The sequence below is a fragment of the Saccopteryx leptura genome, chromosome 9 (assembly GCF_036850995.1).
Source record: "Saccopteryx leptura isolate mSacLep1 chromosome 9, mSacLep1_pri_phased_curated, whole genome shotgun sequence".
NCBI classification, from domain to species: Eukaryota; Metazoa; Chordata; class Mammalia; order Chiroptera; family Emballonuridae; genus Saccopteryx; species Saccopteryx leptura.
In genome coordinates, this window is record NC_089511.1 from 17,870,427 (window position 1) to 17,891,105 (window position 20,679).

At 54.5% G+C, this 20,679-nt stretch overlaps 1 protein-coding gene across 1 annotated transcript in view; it reads right to left on the reverse strand.

The window, feature by feature from the left end:
- ATP6V0D1 (ATPase H+ transporting V0 subunit d1) overlaps window positions 1–20,679 on the reverse strand; it is a 50,851-nt gene that overhangs the window by 2,591 nt on the left and 27,581 nt on the right. The window contains exons 2-4 of the mRNA XM_066349229.1: window positions 12,611–12,782; window positions 4,158–4,336; window positions 2,726–2,805 (exon numbers count right to left, since the gene is read on the reverse strand). Coding sequence (XP_066205326.1) covers window positions 2,726–2,805; window positions 4,158–4,336; window positions 12,611–12,782 — 431 coding nt within the window. The remainder of the gene's footprint in view (window positions 1–2,725; window positions 2,806–4,157; window positions 4,337–12,610; window positions 12,783–20,679) is intronic.

Below are 20,679 nucleotides of genomic sequence, written 5' to 3' on the forward strand. Positions count from 1 at the left end.
AGAGACAGAGAGGAAGGAGGGGGGGGGGTGGAGAAGCAAATGGGCGCTTCTCCTGTGTGCCCTGGCCGGGAATCGAACCCGGGTCCCCCGCATGCCAGGCCGACGCTCTACCTCTGAACCAACCAGCCAGGGCCTCAGCACTCACTCTTAAAAGCAGCCAGACACAGGCTTCCTTCCCCACACCTCTCTCTGTCAAGGAAGGGGATGGTCTTGCAGCCTCCCTGGAGACTTCCCATCACTCAGATCCTCCTGGGTCCGCTCTGGTGGCATGGTCACAGGGACTCTAGCTTCAAAGGCTAGAGACTATTCTTGGGGGTGAGGGCTGAGAGGCATGGAAAGCAAGGTCTGCCCACCAAGAGGCAGAGGCCTTTGCCCGCACCGCCAGATGACTTGGTCCCCCAGCTCTGCTGCCCCACAGGAGCAGATGGCAGATGAGGCCGAGGAGTCAACAAGCCCAGGCTCATCCTGGTCAGCACCACAGGGCAAGCTGGGCTCAGAGGATGCCTTAGGTGACCTGACCACTGGAGTCACAGAAAACAAAGGTCTAGGACAGGCCAGGGAGTAGGAAGCTAGAAGGGGACAGTGGGCCATCACATAGCAGATCCCCAGGAATCAGAGTGTCAGAAACAGCTGCCAACCCTACCACGGCTTGGGGGTACTGTTCAGTCCTTCCAGCTCTGTCCCCAGTGACCTTCCCTGTGGCCAGCCAAGCTGGCTGTGCCCAAATCCCAAGGCCTGCTCCATCCAGTGGGGTCTGCAGTTCCTGTTGGCGAGGCAAGCCCCAAGCTTTTACAGAGAGGCTGAACCCAGGGTGGGGTAGGATGGTGGGACAGACTCAGACCCCTCTGGAGGCTAGGACAGCTGAAAAAACTGGCAAGACCCCAAAGGCTCAGGTACCAAGGTCACATCTCCACCCCCACCCTGTGCCCTGGAGGAGTCTGCCAGCCCAGGGCTGTTGTGCCAGCTGCCTACAGTTCCCACCCGGTAGGTAGCTGAGGGTCGGCCTAATCTACCATCTGTGGCCACTGGGCTGGGACATCGCCTGCTGGGCGGGCGGTCCTGGCACAGCGCCTGCAGCGTTGGATCAGTGTTTACAAGCTGGTGCCCAAGCAGCCCTCACCAGTGACTCCAGGTAGAACCAGTCAGGCCCGGTGAGGGTGTGGGTGAGGCTGGGGGGACAACCGCACCCCTTACCCTGTCTCGGGGCAGGGATCCCGGCAACGGGCCAGCTGGGCGGGCAGGAGCACGCACACACAATTCTCTCTCTCTCTCTCTCCCTGCTGACTGGCTGTCCTGCTGTCCTGCTAGCGGAGATGAGAGCACTCACTTGCTTTGCAAACAGGCTGAGCCAGGTGTGATCCCCAGGGCTGCCAGTGTCTAGCAAGTGGCTTCGGGCAACCCATCTTACTTCTCTGAGCCCTCAGTTTGAATCTTACAAAGAAGACTGATGCCTACCTAGCTCCTAGGCAGTCCCAAGGATTCAAGTTGTGTCTTCCTACCTCTGGGCGCATCCCTTCTAATCTGTCCTCCACACTGCAGTCAGAGGGGCTTTGTGATGAGGCTGATTTGCTAGAAACCTTAATTGGCTGGCCCTGCACATAGGATAAAGTTCAGACTCCTGGCCTGGCATTCAAGGCCCTGGATGACTTGATCCTGCACCTGCTTCTTTTTCTAGACCTATCTCCTACTGACTGTCTGCAGCCTGCACTTTCACAGCAAACCGCCTGCCACTTGGCCCATGCTCCATGCTTGCTTCTGCATATGTTGTTGCCCTGCCTACACCGCTGCAGCCTCCAGGCCCTTTACGACCACCAGACCCTCCCTGCACTCTGGCCCAGACCCCTCCAGGGGGACTGGAGGGCCTGGGTTCAGGATGCAGCCAAGAGTCAGCCATCTCACTCCAGCCAGGACAGGAGAGGACCCTCAGTTTATATAAAGATCTGAGAGACAGATGTTCTCAGCACTAGGTGCTACCCTCAGCCCCATCCCAGGGCCTGCCCACAGCTGACCCACACCCTGGCTGCAGCCCATCATGGGTCCCGACACCACAGCTTAGTACCTCACCGCAATTACAGCCCAGTCTCTCCCAAATGCCCCTCACTGGTCCCTGGCCAGCCCTGCTTCTCACCTCTTTAAGCCAGGGCAGTGCTGACCTGAGAATCCTAAGCTCTACTCTAGTTCCAGGGATCACCAGGCTGTGGCACAGACAGGGAAGCAGAAGACAGTGGGAGATGAGGATGATGGGATGTGGCACTGGTTCTAGGCCTGGGAACCTGACAGGGACAGAGGGACCTGGCTACTCCTGGCTGGGTCCCTCCCCGCACCGTAACTGAGCACACTGTTGCCTCTGCTCACATGCGTGTCCTTGCTGGCAATGGTCCAGGCAGGGTGAGCCTGACAGCGATGGCCTGGGTGGTGGCCCATGACCCTCCGGGAGGCAGGCAGAGCAGTCACCCAGGAGCCAGCTCTGACAAGCCAAGCTGTGGAGCACCTGCCACTCCTGCTGATCTTATCTAGGCCCGCCATGGGCACCTCGGGATGGAGAACCTGTTCCGTGCAGCCTGGCGCCCAACGCAGGAGCCAGGAAATGAGCAGATAGGCCCCCAGGGTTAGAGCCTGGTGCAGCTGTGCGTTGCCCCAGCATCCCACAGAAATCACAGGCCCACCCCACAGCCCGTCTGCCTGCAGGCCAGTCTCCCGCTGCTCACAGGGGTGGGGGAATTACCTTGTAGAGCGTGTTGCGGATGATCTCGATGTTCATCTCATCGAGGTCCTGCTCTGAGATGCAATCCTGGAAAAAAGCCGCTGGGGAGAGAAGACTGGGTATGAGGGGCTGAGTGAGTGTACTCAGCTTAGGTAAGAATCCTGCTGGTGTTCAAGCACTCCTGCAGGGCACAGAAGGCCCCTACTACAAGGTCCATCTGGCTGGATACTGGGGCCAGCCCCCTGGTTACTGCCTTGGAAATGGCAGAAGCAATACCCTGGGCTATGTACACTGACCTGAGTTTCTCCTGCTTTCTTGCTTCTAAAACTGATTTATAAAGGAGGCGGCCAGCCATAACATGATCTAATCGCTGCTGGGGCAGACCCAAACTCCGCCATGCCAAGACAGGCTTGCATAAGAGGCTGTGACATCCTCCCTTCTTGAAGGGTAACCGTGGATTTGGGGTCTGACGCCCAAATCTCTGCATCTCCCAAGAGGACTGGGGCCCACATTTAGGAAACCAGTCTCCTTCCCCTTAGGACAAGGAATGATTCAGCATCTGAGTGGGCACAGGCCAGAGCAGGATAAAGCCTGTGGGAACCTGTGGGCTCACTAGTTTGTCTCTTCTTTGAAGATGGAGAAACTGAAGAAGCCACAAACAGCTTAGAACTACTGGGCGCTTCTATGAGAAATGAGGCCAGTAGGCAGGACTCAGGCCTCTTTGTGTGGGACTAAGTGCAGCTTGGAGCCCAGTGGTTCAACCCTGGTGGCTTCCTAGAAGTGGTGCCCAGGAGACTGGGACTCCGGCTATGACGGCACTAGCTGGTGCCGGCCTTAGTGCCTTCCACCCAGCTGATCCGGCTATGACGGCACTAGCTGGTGCCGGCCTTAATGCCTTCCACCCAGCTGATCTGGCAGGCAGGAGCCAGCGCTGCCTAGGCGGGGCCCTGCAGGAAGCTCCCAGTTCCCCTCCCTTGGCCTCTAATGTGAACCCTGCATCCTGCCGGACACTGCCTGACCTGGCCCCTGGGACCTGCTCAGGAGAGGCGAGTGAAGCTATCTGCTTCCCTCCTCTGCTCATGGGCAGCCTGCAACTCCTGTCCTGCTTGGGGCCACAATCCGTCAGCACTCCCAAGACTCTGAGGGACCTGGGCCTCTCAACGCTCTCCTTAAGCTCAGCTTTCCTTTGCATTCTGTGGAATCTTCTAGTTCCACAGTTAGATGGTATGAGTTGTGCCCTGGAGGTAGCCCAGCTGGCCCAGCAAAAGCAACAGCAAAGGAGAAGGCAGGGTGCGGAAGAAGGAACCGGAGGAGAAGTCAAGGGAAACATAAAGGCAAGCAGCAGTGGGCGGGCCTCAAATTCTGAGTCAGGGTCACCCCCAGGGGTCCACAAACCCCACACCAAGACACCGATACTGACGCCCCTCCTCCCTCCTCCACCGCAGTGGCTCACCCAGGGGTGTGTCCACCAGAATGGCATTGTAGAGCTCAGCAGGTGTCTGTGCAATGTTCACGGCCTCCATCTGCTCGAAGCTGCCGAGTGGGTGACACTTGGGCACAAGCTCAGCGATAGAGCGCTGGTGCAGCGTGCCCGTGATGAGGAGGATCACGTTGTCAATCATGTAGCTGTAACTATGGGAGCACACAACAGCGGGCCGCCTGTCAGGGGGCTGGAGTCCCAGCACCATGCCCTGCTCCCACTCTGCACAGGCCACTAGCCCCGACAATGAATGTTGCCTTGACGGTGCTACAGCAAAGCGCCATGGTCATCTTCCTGCCCAAGTGGGCCCCCGACCCCAGCACCAGGAGCACAGGACAGGCACGATCCTCCCTTGGTGGAGGGAGGATGGAATTCATGCCCCAGGAGTGACTGGGAAGCAGGTATGAACAATGTTCTGGCAGGACAGGAGCCACGGCACGAGGAGGTGAGGCACACTGGCCAGCCTGGGGGATGAAAGTGTGCTCTGGGAAGAGGGAACAGTGTGTGCAAAAGCCTGGAGGCGTCCACCGAGTGACAGACGCATTCGAGGAACTGAGCGCAGCCAGGGCTGGCAGAGGGAAAGGAGTGAGGGCAGTGCCGCCGCAGGCTGGGGCCTGGAGGCTGGTTGTGCAGGCTGGCCTGCAGGCCCTGCTTTCACTCTGAGCATGAGGGATCCACGGCAGGAGGCAAGCAGGGAGTATCCAACCTAGTTAGGGTCCCACTACTAGATGGGAACAGAGCAAGAGGGGAAGATGGCAAGGAGAGGAGAGCCTGGGGAGAAGCTTCTCTAGGGAAGGCCAGAGGGGAGCCAGTGGGAAGGCCCTCTGGAGTAAGGTCCCTGGTCGGGCAGTGACCAAGCAGGCAGATAACTGCCCTGCACAGCTCACTCCAAAGACCGCATCGCCTCCGCCTTTAGGGCCTGAGGCCAGGGCCTGGCGTCTGCCCAGGATGGCCTGGAGGAGACCCAAAGACCTGGGCAGGAGGCTGGCTCAGATCAGTCCCGGGCAAAGGCCCCCCCAGTCCCTCTGCTCAGGATAGTACACGGGCAGCAGAGGGGGCTCTGGAGCAGGGGAGGGGTGGGGCTGCCCAGTTTAGACTTGGCAAGGGGCAAGCTCTGCCTCTAATCATTAAGACAATGCCACAAAAAGGCTGGGGCAAGTTCTGTGCAGTCACCTTTGTGGGATGGGGTGAGGAGGGGGGAGGGCCCCAGGCTACAGTCAGGTTGCAGTAGCCACATTCCTCCACCCTGGCTCCAGTGATGAATTCAGGACCCAAGGCATCTGGATGAGGCCTGGAGGGAGGATGTCCTCCAAGGCCAAAGTGGGGCTCTCACTGAAGGGTAAGCGCTGTGGTGGAGTCCGCCGCCCTGAATTAGGTTCTGAGCATGGGCCCCCCTGAGCTTTTGTATGGGCCACAGCCAGGCCCTTGTCCTGTGACAATATCTTGAGCACCAATGCTGATGCTGTCCAAGAAAGACCTCCTGGTAGGAAGTGGCCCCAAATACCAAGGGAAGAAAGGGAAGGAGGCTGATGGCCCAGGCCTCAGCTCCCTAGAGAGGGCTGGCCATTGGGGGAGCTCCCACAGGGCCCTTCAGGAAGGCAGCAGGAGGAAGAAGCCACAGCTCCTGTCCTGGCCTGACCCCCCACACCCCCTGCTTGCTGCTCCCCCAGTTCTCACCCGGCCCAGCGCCCTGCAACAACCTCTGCTCTCCTGGGCTTAGGGCCAGGCAGCTGCCCTCTCTCCGCCCCCAGTCTGGCTGGGTCAGCTACAGGATGTGTGCTAAGAAGAGACAGGCCCACCTTCTCAAACTGAGGGATCAAGCAGGACCCATTTGCAGCTGCAAGCCAAGAGGTCCCAAGGGGCAGCCTCTGACCCTGCCCTGACAGCTGGCACAATGGCGGCACCCGAGAGAACTCTGTGCCTTGGTTGCTGGCCCCAGCCTGCATCTTCCTGACTCTGGACAGCACATCCCTCCTGCCCCTGAGCCCTCCAGAATCTCACGTACCGAGGACCATGCTACACACCACCTCCTGCAATTCATCCAGCCCCACCCTAGCCATCATGCTCCCTGAGCAGTCACCAAGGTCCCACCCCTAAATCTAAGGATGCTTTCTGACACTCTCACGGCCTTCTAGGCAGGGAGGGGGAAAGAGAACTAGCCAATTGATCCTACAACCACCTGCATCATCAGCTGTCAGAGGAAATCAGGCACAGAGTGCAGGCAGCAGGCCCTGTCCCAGCATAAGGCAGAGGGACCCTTTGTTCCTGTGGCCTGTGTGCACACACTTCTACCCCTGTCCAGGGTCCCTGTCCCCTAGGGCTCTACACTCCCCACCCAGCCTTGTCTTCTCAGATGAATCCCACAAGCCACTCTTCATTTTCTTAGCCTCCCCACGCCTCGCATCCACAACTCAGGGTATTAGTTTATGTTGGGAGTGGGGCTGGGGTCGGGACCCAAGGAACGTGCCTCAGGGTCCTGGCCTCACCTCAGAGGAGAGCCCTGTGGGAAGATTCTGACATTTGGCTCTGCTGCTACCCCTCCGGTGAGGTGGAACCGGCTGGTTATGACTCACTTCACAGCTTTGACAGAGACGTGGCGGTCGGAGGTAGCATCCCCTGGCTGCCCCCAGCCTCTCCTGCTAAAAGACCTAGCTGGGCACCAAAGAAAACACTGAGCCAAGTAAGGGTCACCTGCAATCACCCTCGCACAGTCCCTTCCAGGGCCCCCTTCTAACCCAGGCCAGGCCAGCCGGGCGGTCCAGTGCCAGGCCCAGCACTCCACTTCCCCCCTTGGGTCAGCTACAACGATGCTGCAGCAGTCCCTGATTTTCTCCCCTGCCCAGCTGCAGCCAGAATCTTCTTTCCCGGGGGAAGGAGGCAGGGCAGGTCTGGCAGAGGTGACACTGGCCCAGCGGCCTGCTTCTGTCCCAAGGACTTCAGGGGGCAGGGAGACCCTGCTCCTCCCCCTCTCCTGCCTCAGCAGCTGCCTCCCTGCTCCCAGAAAGCCACTCCACCATCCTCCCCTCACTTGGCCTCAACAGGAGAGAACGAGGTTCCAGCTGGTCAGCGTCTCCCTCCAGAGGAAGACAGCTGGGGAGTGGACAGGCGGCTGCCCGCCAGGCCAAAGAGGCCCTCATGGGGTGGGAATGGGACAGTCTGAATTACTGTGTCCAATGGCCCTCCCTCACCCTGTGCCTTGTAGATTCAGCAGGGCCCACAGAAATCTCAGTTGGAGTTTAGGAAGACACTTAGAAGTCTTCAGAGTCCCTAGCCAAGCCCTGTTCCTCTGCTGTGCCCTTTGGCACCACCTGCTGGAACATGGCTCACATTCTTACGATCCCAGTCCTGGGGGCCAGCCTGGCACTGGTGAGAAGGCCACGAGGACTAGGTACCCCTGTGAGTCTGTCCACCCAAATCTACCAGCAGGGATTGCTAGTAACAGTATCTGTGGTCAGTCACATCTGAGTCCTTCAGAGTCCTGCCATGGGCAGAAAGTGAAGCGATATCAAACTATGGTCTCAGCATACCAACTTGTCAAGCTTCAGTCCTTTCTACAATCGGGATGATTATAGTGCGGCCCTTTAGCAGAACTAGTGAGGCACTGACCTTCTCCTCAGTAAAATCCTGCCCCAACCCCAGAATTGCAGGTGAGTCTTCCCACTTGACCTGAGCCTTTGGGCCTTCAAGAGCTCCTGTAGGCTCCCCCCCAGGCTCAGGAAAACAGGGTCTCCCTCAAGGCAGGAACCAGGGCTGGCCCAGGACCCAGAAGCCACAGCCGGTCTGGAACCGTAACCTGTAGAGATCCTGCCGTCAACCCAGAAGCACTAGTGGTAGACAGTAAAGGCTGGAGGGACAGGAGAGGGAGGAAACCTCTCCTGCAAACCTGGCACAGCAGGGCCCAAGGTTAGAGCAACATGTCTTGGAAAGAATGGCAAGTGTGCTAATGGGCCCACTGGGCACTTGAGGCCATTGTCCTAGGACAAAGCCCCCCTTCCAACTGGTAGCACCAAGGACCCTAGTCCGGGAGAAAGATGGTTAGCATACCCAGGCTCTGCCAATGGGTACCTGGGCTGCAGGCAGGTGCTGCACACTGGGAACGGCCACCTTTAGGGAGGCTCACCATCTAGGACCAAGGTCTTTGCAGTCCACCTGAGAATCCCAAGTCTAGACTCACATCTCCCACAAGCAACTCTCCCAGCTTCCCTTCTGGGTCCTACTTTTACATGAAAAATCACCAAGGAATGGCCCAGATCAAGACCCCCTCTAAAGCCAAAAAACTCTAATAGAGGCTCTATCCCAAGTCACACAGCAAGCTAATGGCTGGGCCTAGAAGGAGCCCTTGTTATAGTGTCATATTATACGTTACCTCATGAGACTGAGCTGAATCATCTAAAGACCCTATTACTGATGACAGTCTACTTCAGGGGGACCTCTCTCACTTAGGGCCTGTCTGGGAAGCTACCTCCCATGCTGGGAAGCTACCTCCACTCCAGCCACTCGCTTTCCTGCGTGGCCTCTCTAAGCTGACCTGATCCTGGAGTCTGCTCAATGCTGGGTAGCCTCCTGTGACACTGGCTCTATTTGTGCAAGTTTCTCACAGGCCTCTCCACGATCCATCCACACCACCACTGGCACCCACCCACTGCATCCACACGTCTCCCTCCCTCCAGGCATCGGGCCTGGCCCAGAGCTGATACTGGTCGTGTGTGGTAGCTGAAGGCTGTGGGACCTACAGAACCACTGGACACAGTCTCTCACCACAGGAGAGCAGAGGAAGTCTTGACCATCTTCTGCTTGCACACCTTCGATGACAAGGAATGCTCTGCCTCCTGCAGAAGCCTATCCCAGACACCCTGGGGCAGCTCCGAAGACAACCAAGACACTCTGAAGGACAGTGTTAAGGTGACCACTGTGGTGGTGCCATCCTCTGCCCCAGCTGGACCAGCTTTGCCTGTGCACAGCTATGGCATTGCTCCTTCAAGTCTTCTCACCCAGGATGAAGTCTCTAGCTGACACTTCCACTACCTGGGGGACCACACTCTCTTCTCTAGTTACCTTCCTCTAGACATCTCTAGGGTACGGGATCCATGCTCCAGCTGCTCTGGCTGGTGTATGGCTCCTTCAGTCTAGAATCCCCCTCCCCCAATTCTTCCTTTAAACACCCTTACCCTCAGCCAAACAGCCACCTCCTCAAGGAAGCCAGTTCTGAGACTCCAGACTGGGGGTGATCAGGCCCCTGTGATCAACACCACTCCTTACTCCTGGGTTGAGCAGGTGGAGGAGGAGGAGGAGGAGGAGGAGGAGGAGGAGGAGGAGGAGGAGGAGGAGGAAGTGGAGTGGAGTGGAGTGGAGTGGAGTGGAGTGGAGTGGAGTGGAGTGGAGAAGAGCAGCCAGGAAGGTAGGAGTTAAACCAGAGAGACACCAGGAGAGGAAGGACACTGCTGGAGAGGGGGTGAGAGAGGTGTGGCTCCTGATTAGGCCTGGAGACCTTGGGCACATGAAAGTCAGTGGTGACTTTAGCCAGGGCCTTGTGGTGAAATTATGGGAACAGGACCGCTGGAAGCTGACTGGAGGCTCAGAGGGTGGGGGAAGGTAAGAAAACAGACAGTGAATGTAAAAGTTTAGGCCCCAAGAGACAGGTTTTTAATGGTGTGAGATCTGAGGGTTTTTAGATGCTGATGGGAAGAATCTGGAAGGGCGGGTGGCTGCACAGCCAGAAGTGCAGGGGACCTCAGGGTCCAGGGAGTAGGGTGAGGGGACGGAGGACACTGGCAGTAGGACCCAAAAGAAGAGCCAAGTGCCCCTGTTACTGGATTGGGGTTGGAGGCCCAGATACAGTGCTGGGAGGCAGACTGGCCTCGGTTGTCTCTGTGGAGCAGGTTGTGGGCCATCAGCCCAGAGAGGTTGGGAGACAGGAGAAAAATAGTGTTTAAGATGGGGAGGTGGTCTTCCCACCCTTGATGGGGGGGCTGCTGAGTAGAAAGAACAAGAAGCCAGCTGGGCAGGGGCAAGCCAAGGCCAACTGAGCTGGTCTGTGCGCAAGCCTGGCAGCAGAGATCACCCGCCCAATGCGGCCGGCTTCCCCAGCTCTGCTCCCAGCAGCGGAGGTGGGGGAGGGCGCCTCAAGGCTGGAGGCTGCTGGGATTCCTCCAGGGCTGGGGGGCTGCCAGCCGGGCGGGACCATGAGATGGGCGGCCAAGAGAGCTGCGGATGTTGGCAGAAGAGTGTTCAAATGATGGACCAGGGAACCTCAGCTGGGGAGGGAGAAAAATGAAGACAGAGGGGCAGCAGGGGAGGAAGCAAGGCCTCTTGTCCTGCTGTGTCCGGAACCCGCGTCCCACAAGGGACTAAGAGTGGGCTGGAGGGCCTGAAGGCTGTGGGTAGAGAGGGGGAGCCTGACTCAGCAATTTCAAAGGTGAAGCAGTTCCAGGTGGTGACATGGCCTTGGGCAGCCATCGGTGGGGGCGGCTGACATGGAGAGCACAGAAGCGGGTCACTGGAGATGACCGGGTCGTGGACTGAGCAGCCACAGGTTCAGACAGGCTGACACGTGGCTGCTGAGCTCTTCCTGAGTGAGGGCAGGAGTCAGGGGATGGGAAGACTGTAGGCCACAATCACCCATGAATGGAAGGGGCGGGAAGTGACAGCCTGCCACAGGATACTGCTTGGCTGCTTTAAGCATATTTGGTGCTTCCAGCCAGCCTCCAGCAAAGAGCTGGCGGCTGCGCGGCCTCAGTCACGCTCAGAGCTCTCTCCGGTTTCACAGCCTGGCAGGCTGAGATCAAGCCTCTGAGGACACCAAGACAGGCCATGGGCGAGCTACACAGGCAGGTGGCCAAACAGGATGGAGGACATCTGCCCTCTGACCACTGGCATGGGGTTGGGTCAGCCTCCTCTGGCCAGCCTAGCTAGAAAGACCAGAACATTCATCAGGAAACTGAAGGAACCTTGTGCAAACAAGGTGAAGGCCAGGCTCTGGTAATAAACACACTGCTTCCTTGTATGTCCTGAGCTCTGGCCTGGAGGCAAGGGATATACAGGCTGAGGCTAGGGGGTGATTGACAGATGGGTTTCTGTGGTATGATTCCCCAATGAGGCACAAGACACACCTCATCTCTGGCCTCCTGTTCTAGTAGCACTATGTCAGCTGTATCTTGACCAGGGCTAGGGCAGTGATTATGGGCCCAGTCAGGACAAGCACAGAGGCCCCTGGGAAGAAAGTCTGTGGCCAGGAGAGAGCCTGCTTCCCAGCCTGTGCAGGCTCCCTGAGCCCTTTGGGTGTCCCAGACTGTGGCCCCCACCTGAGGATAGTGCACTTATAGCTGCATCCCCCACTTGATCAAATGGAGCTGGAGTAAGTGGTTGCTCCTGGGGGCTGGGAAGTGGGGGGTATCAGGATAGGCATCTAGGAACCTAGCCCTGTCCATGTAGGGACAAGAGCAGCAGGCATGTCAAGTCCCAAGGAGCAGGGTGGGGGCACCTCAAATAGGGGAATGGTAAAAGATAGGTGGTACCCAGAAGAGTACCTGGAAACACTTCCCCCCCACAAACGCAGAGCACACTCATGTAAGCCAGCCACCAACCACGCCTCTGCTCACCACTTGTGAGGTAGCCACCTGGGGAGGGGCCATCTCTGTCCACCAGGCCTTGGCTTGGTTCACAGTTCCTGGGCCATCACTGCAGAGGGGGCCTCTCTAACTCTTTCCAGAGGCACACCTGGTAAGTACAGGTTGCCATGCCCAAGTGCCTTCCCCTATCCTACAGGTCCCAAGTCCTTTCTTCTCTCGGCATCTCTATGAGCTCTGTGGAAGCAGGGCTGCACCCAAGGGAAACTGGGTGGCCACATGTCATAAGTATGGGGGCCTGGCCAGAACTGGCAGCCAGCTGTTCACCCTTCCTCCACTCCAACCCCGCATTCATTTCTCCCTGAAATCCAGGGCCATAATCAGAGAAGTTGAGGAATGGGCCTCAGCCCAGACAGGGCCAGAAGGCCTGCATGGTCCATCCTAGGAATCTGGCTTTTCAGAGTTCTGTCAATCCCCTGACTCTTGACCCTAACATGGGAGTTAGGGGCCCAGTGAGTGTTCATTTTGGGTGACATAAGGTGAGTGAGAAAGGCCTCCCATCATCCCTGGTCTCCCCAATGCAATCTCTGTAACACCACGGATGCAGGGAAAGGGGCTTCATCCAGCACAACCTGGGACACTAGCCTGCCCACCAGATTCCCGGCCAGCAGTGAAGTGACTGGTGACCCTTCTCTTTCGGGAAGAGGCCTGGAGGTCCAGGATTGTTGAATGACCAACCCACCTATATAGCCTGGGAGGACTCTACAAGTAGCTGGCGTAAGCCCACACTGGGCCAGGGCCATCAGGTGCAGCTGTCCTGCCCAGCTGGGAATGTGGCGAGGCACTATAGGGCACACTCACGTAATGTAATCCAGGAAGCTGGCAAGTGGCTCATAGGCGTGGTTCCTCATGTGGCGGAACTCCACCACCATCTTCTCCTTGAGTCGGTCATCAATGACTGACACTGTCAGTGGTGATGCTTCATTGGCCAGGAAGTTGCCGTAGTCAGTGCTTTGCAGGTGCAGCTTCAAGTCTGAAACCCAAGCGTGGGATATGAGGGCTGGCCATGCTGAGTCTCCCCAGCGCCTCAAGTCCCCATCCCACCCCAATTTGGGGCCCCACCCTCTCCCCTGGAGTTGTATGCTGCTGCTACCCTGACTTCCTGTCTCCACTTTCACCTCTCTGTTGGCTTAGCACCTACTTACTACAAAGCAGTCAGCCAAGGCCCTGGAGATGCCCTAAAGTGGTCGGCAAACTGCAGCTCGCGAGCTACATGCGGCTCAATCAGATTGAGGACCTTTATAGCAAAGGCCAGCTTAGGAGTACCCTAATTAAGTTAATAACAATGTACCTACCTACATAGTTTAAGGTAAAAAATTTTGGCTCTCAAAAGAAATTTCAATCATTGTACTGTTGATATTTGGCTCTGTTGACTGAGTTTGCCGACCACTGCCCTAGACCCTTGGGCCATGAGCCAGTATGCTGTCTAAGCCTAGTACAGAGTCTAAGCACAAGTAGAAACATTGTTCCTCCAAATGATAAGGCCTGGGAAACCCCAACCTAAGGTGCCAGTCACAAGCCTTTGAGGCCCTTCTGCATGGTGGGCTCTAGGATGACCCTAACCTGGAGCAGAATAAGACACAGGACCTGCCTTGCAAGGCCACAGGGCTAGCAGAGCAATCCAACATACCCCCAAGCAGAAATAATACATAAGGAATAAAGGAAATGCCACAAGTTCTGGGAGTAGAAAGGAAAGGGCACAAAGACAGGACTGAGAGAATAGGAGGGCATGCTAGGCTGGGCCACAGCAGAGGGCAGGGACAGGAAAATACAGTGGTACCTTGAGATACAAGTTAAATTCGTTCTGTAACTGAGCTCGTAAGTCAGTCAACTCGTATATCAAACAAATTTCTCCCATTTAAAATAACTGAAAGAGATTTAATCCGTTCTAGCCTAGTGAAACATCCCCAAACCATCCTAAATTATGAAAAAAGACGTTTTTAATTAAGAAACACACATGTATACTTTACCAATGCGTAACAAAATATATAAAATAAAAGAAAAAAGTGTTATTTAGTACTGTATTCTTACCTTGGAGACAGCCAAGTGCGGCTAACGGAGGTGAATGGCGGAGGAGGGGCATGGGGGGAAGAGATGCAGGCACTGCAGAACATAAACTAAAACTGCACTTTCTTTACTTAAAATGAAACCACAAAAATTTAATAGTAAAAAAAATGCACTTTCTTAACTTTAAACTTAACCTAAGCTTAGCATTACATATTTTTCATTTAATCATCACCTGTTTTTGCCTTTTTGGCTGCACTTTCAGCACTTTCACTTGTAGGACTTTTGAATAAAAATCTATCCAAAGAGCCTGACCACGCCCTGGCCGGTTGGCTCAGCGGTAGAGCGTCGGCCTGGCGTGCTGGGGACCCGGGTTCGATTCCCGGCCAGGGCACATAGGAGAAGCGCCCATTTGCTTCTCCACCCCCCCCTTCCTCTCTGTCTCTCTCTTCCCCTCCCGCAGCCAAGGCTCCATTGGAGCAAAGATGGCCCGGGCGCTGGGGATGGCTCCTTGGCCTCTGCCCCAGGCGCTAGAGTGGCTCTGGTCGTGGCAGGGCGACCCCCCGGAGGGGCAGAGCATCGCCCCCTGGTGGGCAGAGCGTGGCCCCTGGTGGGCGTGCCGGGTGGATCCCGGTCGGACGCATGCTGGAGTCTGACTGTCTCTCCCCGTTTCCAGCTTCAGAAAAATACAAAAAAAGAGCCTGACCAGGCGGTGGCGCAGTGGATAGAGCGTCGGACTGGGATGCGGAGTACCCAGGTTCGAGACCCAGAGGTCACCAGCTTGAGTGCGGGCTCATCTAGTTTGAGCAAAAGCTCACCAGCTTGGACCCAAGGTTGCTGGCTCAAGCAAGGGGTTACTCGGTCTGCTGAAGGCCCGCGGTCAAGGCACAAGTGAGAGAGCAATCAATGAACAACTAAGGTGTCGCAACGAAAAACTGATGATTGATGCTTCTCATCTCTCTCTGTTCCTGTCTGTCTGTCCCTATCTGTCCCTCTCACTGGCTTTCTGTCTCTGTAAAAAAAAAAAAAAAAAAAAAAAAAAAAAAAATCTATCCAAAGAGATTTGCTTTTGCCTGCCTTTTAAAATGTTACGGAAATGTGACAAACAAGTGTCATTAAAAAGTGCTGAAACTTTTACTGGATGTTTCTTTTCAATGAAGCTTGAAAGCTTCTCCCACATTGCCAGCATGTCTTTAATTTCACTTGTAGAAATCACTTCCTCCGACTCTACCTCCTCCTCACTACTAATCTCTTGCAGAAGCTCCATATGTTGCATCATCTGTAGCTCCTTCAATTCCTCAGTTGAGAGTTTCCCCACATGTTCCATGATGAGCTCAATCATGTCACCCTCATCTACCTCCAGACCCATCGACTTTCCGAGGGACACAATCTCCTCTAACGCTTCTACCTCAGTCTCGGTCTCTGGTTTGAATCCTTTGAAGTCCCTATCTGCAATAACATCAGGCCATAACTTTTTCCATGCTGAGTTCAAGGTTCTTCTTGTTACCTCTTGTTATGCCAAGTCAATGATGCGTAAACATATCACGATGTTGTAGTGATCTTTTTAAAACTTTCGAAGGGTTAGATTTGTATTCTCAGTCACCTCAAAGCAGTGGCGGAACAAGTGCTTCGTGTAAAGCTTTTTAAAGTTGGAAATGACCTGCTGATCCATAGGTTGCAAGATTGAAGTCGTGTTGGGTGGGAGGTAGAGGACTTTCATGAATTTGAACTCATCGAGCAAGTCATCTTTAAGACCAGGTGGGTGGGCTGGAGCATTTTCAAGGATTAGTAATGCTTTCATCGGGAGTTTATTTTCTTGAAGGTATTTCTTCACTGCAGGACCAAAGACGAGATTTACCCATTCAATTAAAAACTGCCACGTAACCCATGCCCTAGCATTGGCGCACCACATAACCTGCAGTTTTTCTTTAAGAATCTTGTGAGTCTTTTTGTTTTTACAGAGACAGAGAGAGAGTCAGAGAGAGGGACAGATAGGGAGGGACAGACAGACAGGAACAGAGAGAGATAAGAAGCATCAATCATTAGTTTTTCGTTGTGACACCTTAGTTGTTCAATGATTGCTCTCTCACATGTGCCTTGACCATGGGGCTATAGCAGACCGAGAAAGCCCTTGCTTGAGCCAGCGACCTTGGGTCCAAGCTGGTGAGCTTTGCTCAAACCAGATGTGCCCGCGCTCAAGCTGGCGACCTCAGGGTCTCAAACCTGGGTCTTCTGCATCCCAGTCCGACGCTCTATCCACTGCACCACCACCTGGTCGGCAATCTTGTGAGTCTTAAAGGCTCGAGGATTTTCAGAATGATACACTAGCAGTGGCTTTACTTTACAGTCACCGCTAGCATTTGCACACGATGCAAGGGTCAGACGGTCCTTCATGGGTTTATGGCCTGGCAGCTTCTTTTGCTCTGCAGTGATGAAAGTCCTCCGGGGCATTTTTTTCCAAAACAATCCTGTTTCGTCAATGTTGAACACTTGTTGGGGGATGTAGCCTTCCTTTGCAATAAGCGCAGCAAAACGTGCAATGTACTCCTCAGCTGCCTTAACCTCAGCACTCGCAGCTTCACCATGCCTCACTACCGAGTGGATGCCAGATCTCTTCTTGAAATTTTCAAACCAGCCGTGACTTGCCTTAAATGTATCTTCTGCTGCCTCTTTTGAGGTTGATGGTTCTTTCTTCTTCAAGTCGCTGTAAATAATACATGCCTTTTCGTATATTACAGTCTCTGTCACTGTATCTCCTGCCAGCTCTTTCTCTTTCATCCACACCAGCAGAAGCTTCTCCATTTCTTCATGGATATTTGTCCTTAATTGGGACAAAATTGTAGTTCCTTTTGCTGGATTTGCGTTTTTTTGTTGTTGTTTTGTTGTTTTTTTGTATTTTTCTGAAGCTGGAAACGGGGAGAGACAGTCAGACAGACTCCTGCATGTGCCCGACCGGGATCCACCCGGCACACCCACCAGGGGCGACGCTCTGCCCACCAGGGGGCGATGCTCTGCCCCTCCGGGGCGTCACTCTGCCAAGACCAGAGCCACTCTAGCGCCTGGGGCAGAGGCCAAGGAGCCATCCCCAGCGCCCGGGCCATCTTTGCTCCAATGGAGCCTTGGCTGCGGGAGGGGAAGAGAGAGACAGAGAGGAAGGGGGGGGGTGGAGAAGCAAATGGGCGCTTCTCCTATGTGCCCTGGCCGGGATTTGAACCCGGGTCCCCCGCACGCCAGGCCAACGCTCTACCACTGAGCCAACCGGCCAGGGCCTGGATTTGCGCTTTTGATGGCATCCTTTTGTTTAAGGATGGTACAAATTGTAGATGTATTGCGGTCATACAGCCTTGCCAGTTCAATCACTCGTACACCATGCTCATATTTTTCTATTATTTCTTGCTTCACTCCTATCGACATCATTCTCTTCTTCTTGTCACCACTGTCCTTTCCACTTACTTTCTTCAGCCCCATGATAGCACACAAAAAAACTTAGTAAAAAATGCAAAAATGATGCAAGAACGAGTACAGCTCATGAGACTCGACTTGATTCCGCGGGTAACACGTGAGAAAGAACGAGATGCTGGTGTTGTGCTGCCGATACTGGACCCGTGCGCCAACGCGCCAACTAGTGGCAGCTTCCTGAATCACAACTCATATCTCGGAATTTTGCATGGATATCGAACAAAAATACGGACTGAGTCGCAGCTCGTATTTAAAAAAAAAAAAAAAGTATGTTGGTCTGCCCGTATCTCAAGGTACCACTGTACAAAGGTAAACAACCAGAAGGATGATGTAAGCAACAAGTGGCCTAAAGGGCAAATGTGGAGGGGGAGAAGAGGCTGGGAGAGGAGACTGGCCTTGCCCTACAGGCAGTGTGGGACAGGCAAGCCAATGCACAGGCTCTCTTGTGCTCTTAGAGACAGCAGTGAAGGCAAAGGGAGGAAAGCATAGAGGCAGGGCAGGTGAGACCCCTAGATTGTGGCAACCACCTAACAGTCTCCCAGTTCTTACCCTTGCTTCCCGCCACTGAGTCTATTCCCCACACACAGCCAGGGTGATCTTAAAACACAAAGCAGACTGTGTCAATCGTCTACACATCCTCACCACAGGGCCTTTCCCTGTCCCCCTGCCTGGAAAGTGATGAGCATGCCTCAAACAGGCCCTCTTCAGAGGCCTCTCCTGCAGTCCCCTCACCCTTCACTTGTGCCACTTTCCTTTACAAAACACATCCCACCTCGCACAGGACATATATGCTCCATGACAGCAGGGGCTTGTGGTCACTGGGGTATCCTAGAGTCTAAAACATCGTTGTTCTGGTGCATTTTGATGCTCAGTAAAGAATCGTGGAATGACAGAAAGACTGGGGAGAGGGCTGGTGATGACAGCTGAAGGGTGACCCCTGAATTTTGAAGCAGGAACGCTGTGGTAGTGATGGCATACCAAAGACAGGGGCTGAGAAGGGACTGTGTGTGCATGCATGCATGCATGTACGAAGGTCCAACAGCCGAGGCTGGCTTCTGCTGCAGGGGACTGCATGCCTTCCATTCCTGGGGAAGTTACCATGGACGACAGGAAAGCCACAAGCCCCCTGAGCAAGGCCTTCCTGTCTGTGAGCCTAGGCAGCCATGCTATCCTGGGTTGCTTAAAAAGGAAGGAAGAGTAGGGCACATAATCCATCTACAGGCTTAGGGGACCCTGTGATGTACCCCTTCCTATACCCTATCCAGAGAAGAATGCTCCTAGCCTAGAGTCAGGCATGCTAAAGGAGAATGGGAGAGTATGTGAGAGAGACGGAGGAGTGTGCGCACTGCTGGAGCACCTACATCTCTGCGTGGCACCCGGGTGGCAGGCAGCACTCAAGTCCTCTGTGGCTCCTAAGGCACACAGAGTGGATTTTAAATTCAAGTGACCCACAGAGGGCCTTCACCATCACCCTACCATTCACACCTCCTTTTCTCCCATGGCCAACCAAAAGGGGAAGGTTGGACCAGGGAGAAGCCAACAGCCTCCTGCTCTGCTACATGGATGCACCCTGCTGCCTTTTTGCCCAAAAGATGTGCACACTCATATGTCCTCACCCCAGGCCATCTATCATGAGCTCCTGCCCTAGGCTCTACTGATCTCCACCCTCATCATTGTCTGGCTAGCGCCCACTGACGCCTAGAATAAAGCATGGCTGCGAAAAGGTGCTTTGCTCAGCAATACTTCTTTGTTCCAATATTTGATTATCCATTTGGTTGTTATAGAAAAATTCTTAACTGATGGTTATTGATGTAATAGTACATCAACTGTATTTCTACCTTCAGTAATGGGCTTTATGTGCTAGATGTTAAAATCCTAACCCCTGGGCAAAGGCACAAATCCTTTTAAAAGAAACATGGTTGGCCCTGGCCAGGTGGCTCAGTGGTAGAGCATCAGCTCAGCATATGGAAGTCCTGGGTTCAATCCCTGATCAGGGCACACAGGAGAAGCGCCCATCTGCTTCTCCACCCTCCCCCCTCTCCTTCCTCTCTGTCTCTCTATTCCCTTCCCAAAGCCAAAGCTCCATTGGAGCAAAGTTGACCCAGGCACTGAGGACGGCTCCATGGCCTCCGCCTCAGCGGAGCAACACTCCAGACGGGCAGAGCATCACCCCCTGGTGGGCATGCCAGGTAGATCCTGGTAGGGCACATGCGGGAGTCTGTCTGCCCTCCCCCCCACTTCTCACTTCAGAAAAATGTAAAAAAATAAAAATAAATAAATAAAAAGAACATGGTTTGCTTGCACAAATCTGGTCTGTTTTGAGAGATCATTAATGCTCCGAAGTGGTTTTTGCGGATGTGAAGCAAATTGTTGAGTATATGGATTGGTCCCTCTTATTATAGTATTGAAATTAAGTCTAGTTTATCAAGTCATAGTTATGCCCTGATTTTATATACTTTTATCAATAAATATTGTGATACTTGAAAAAAAAATGGGCAGGGGTTCTGGCCTGGGCACAGCAGGTGCTCAACCCCCACCAGGGGAGACTGTGGAGCAGATAGCAGCTGGAAGCCTAGCCTCCCCTTTGCTCTCTCAACAACTCCCCCACTGCCAATTACTCTCTTCCCTCTCCAACCCCTACTGACTCCATTTAACACCTGGCACTGGGCAGGTGGGAGTCAGCAACCCAACATAAGGGGGAAACAAGACCCGCTCTAACTGAAAAGAAATGGGGCTCTGGTGATATTCAGTGTCCTTCCAGGAGCCGCCTATGTGCTGGACCTCCCAGGCATGCCCATTTCACTGACTCAGGAAACAGAAATTGGAGGGAACCTGAAAGTTGACCAGAGTCCAACAGTCAGGTATAGAGGGGCCGAGATGGGGATCAGACCTTGTGGATTCTGTCCATCCCCAACTCTGGTCTCCTCTCTTCTTTGCATCCGAGACCACCTACTCCCATAGCCCCTGGATGGACCTTTCAAATACAGATCTACCTCCCTAGACAGACTTTAGTCCCAGAAGAGGTAGCAGAGAGGTGAAAGAGGCCAGAGCCTGCTCCCTCCATGACCTCAGAAGAAGCCTGGACACTCACTGTCTACCTGACAGAGGCTTTGGCCTGTCATCACTCATGGACAAGCCTCTCTGGCATCACTAGTGATCAGGCATTACTTGAGAAGCTAGGAACGTGTGCATATAACCAAGAGGGGTAAAGCCAAGGGGTTGGCTCTCTTTTGCACATCCCCTGCCCCTGGGGTTTAACATGGGCCTTAAAGCAAACATCCCTGTGCCTTGGCCGCTTCATTTTGCTGATGCTGCATCTGGGGAAGCCAGGCTCCCAGCACTGCTGGAAGGCAGACAGCCGGGTGGTTTCTCCTGGCGTTTGTCAGATCAGAGCAAACCCGGGAGAC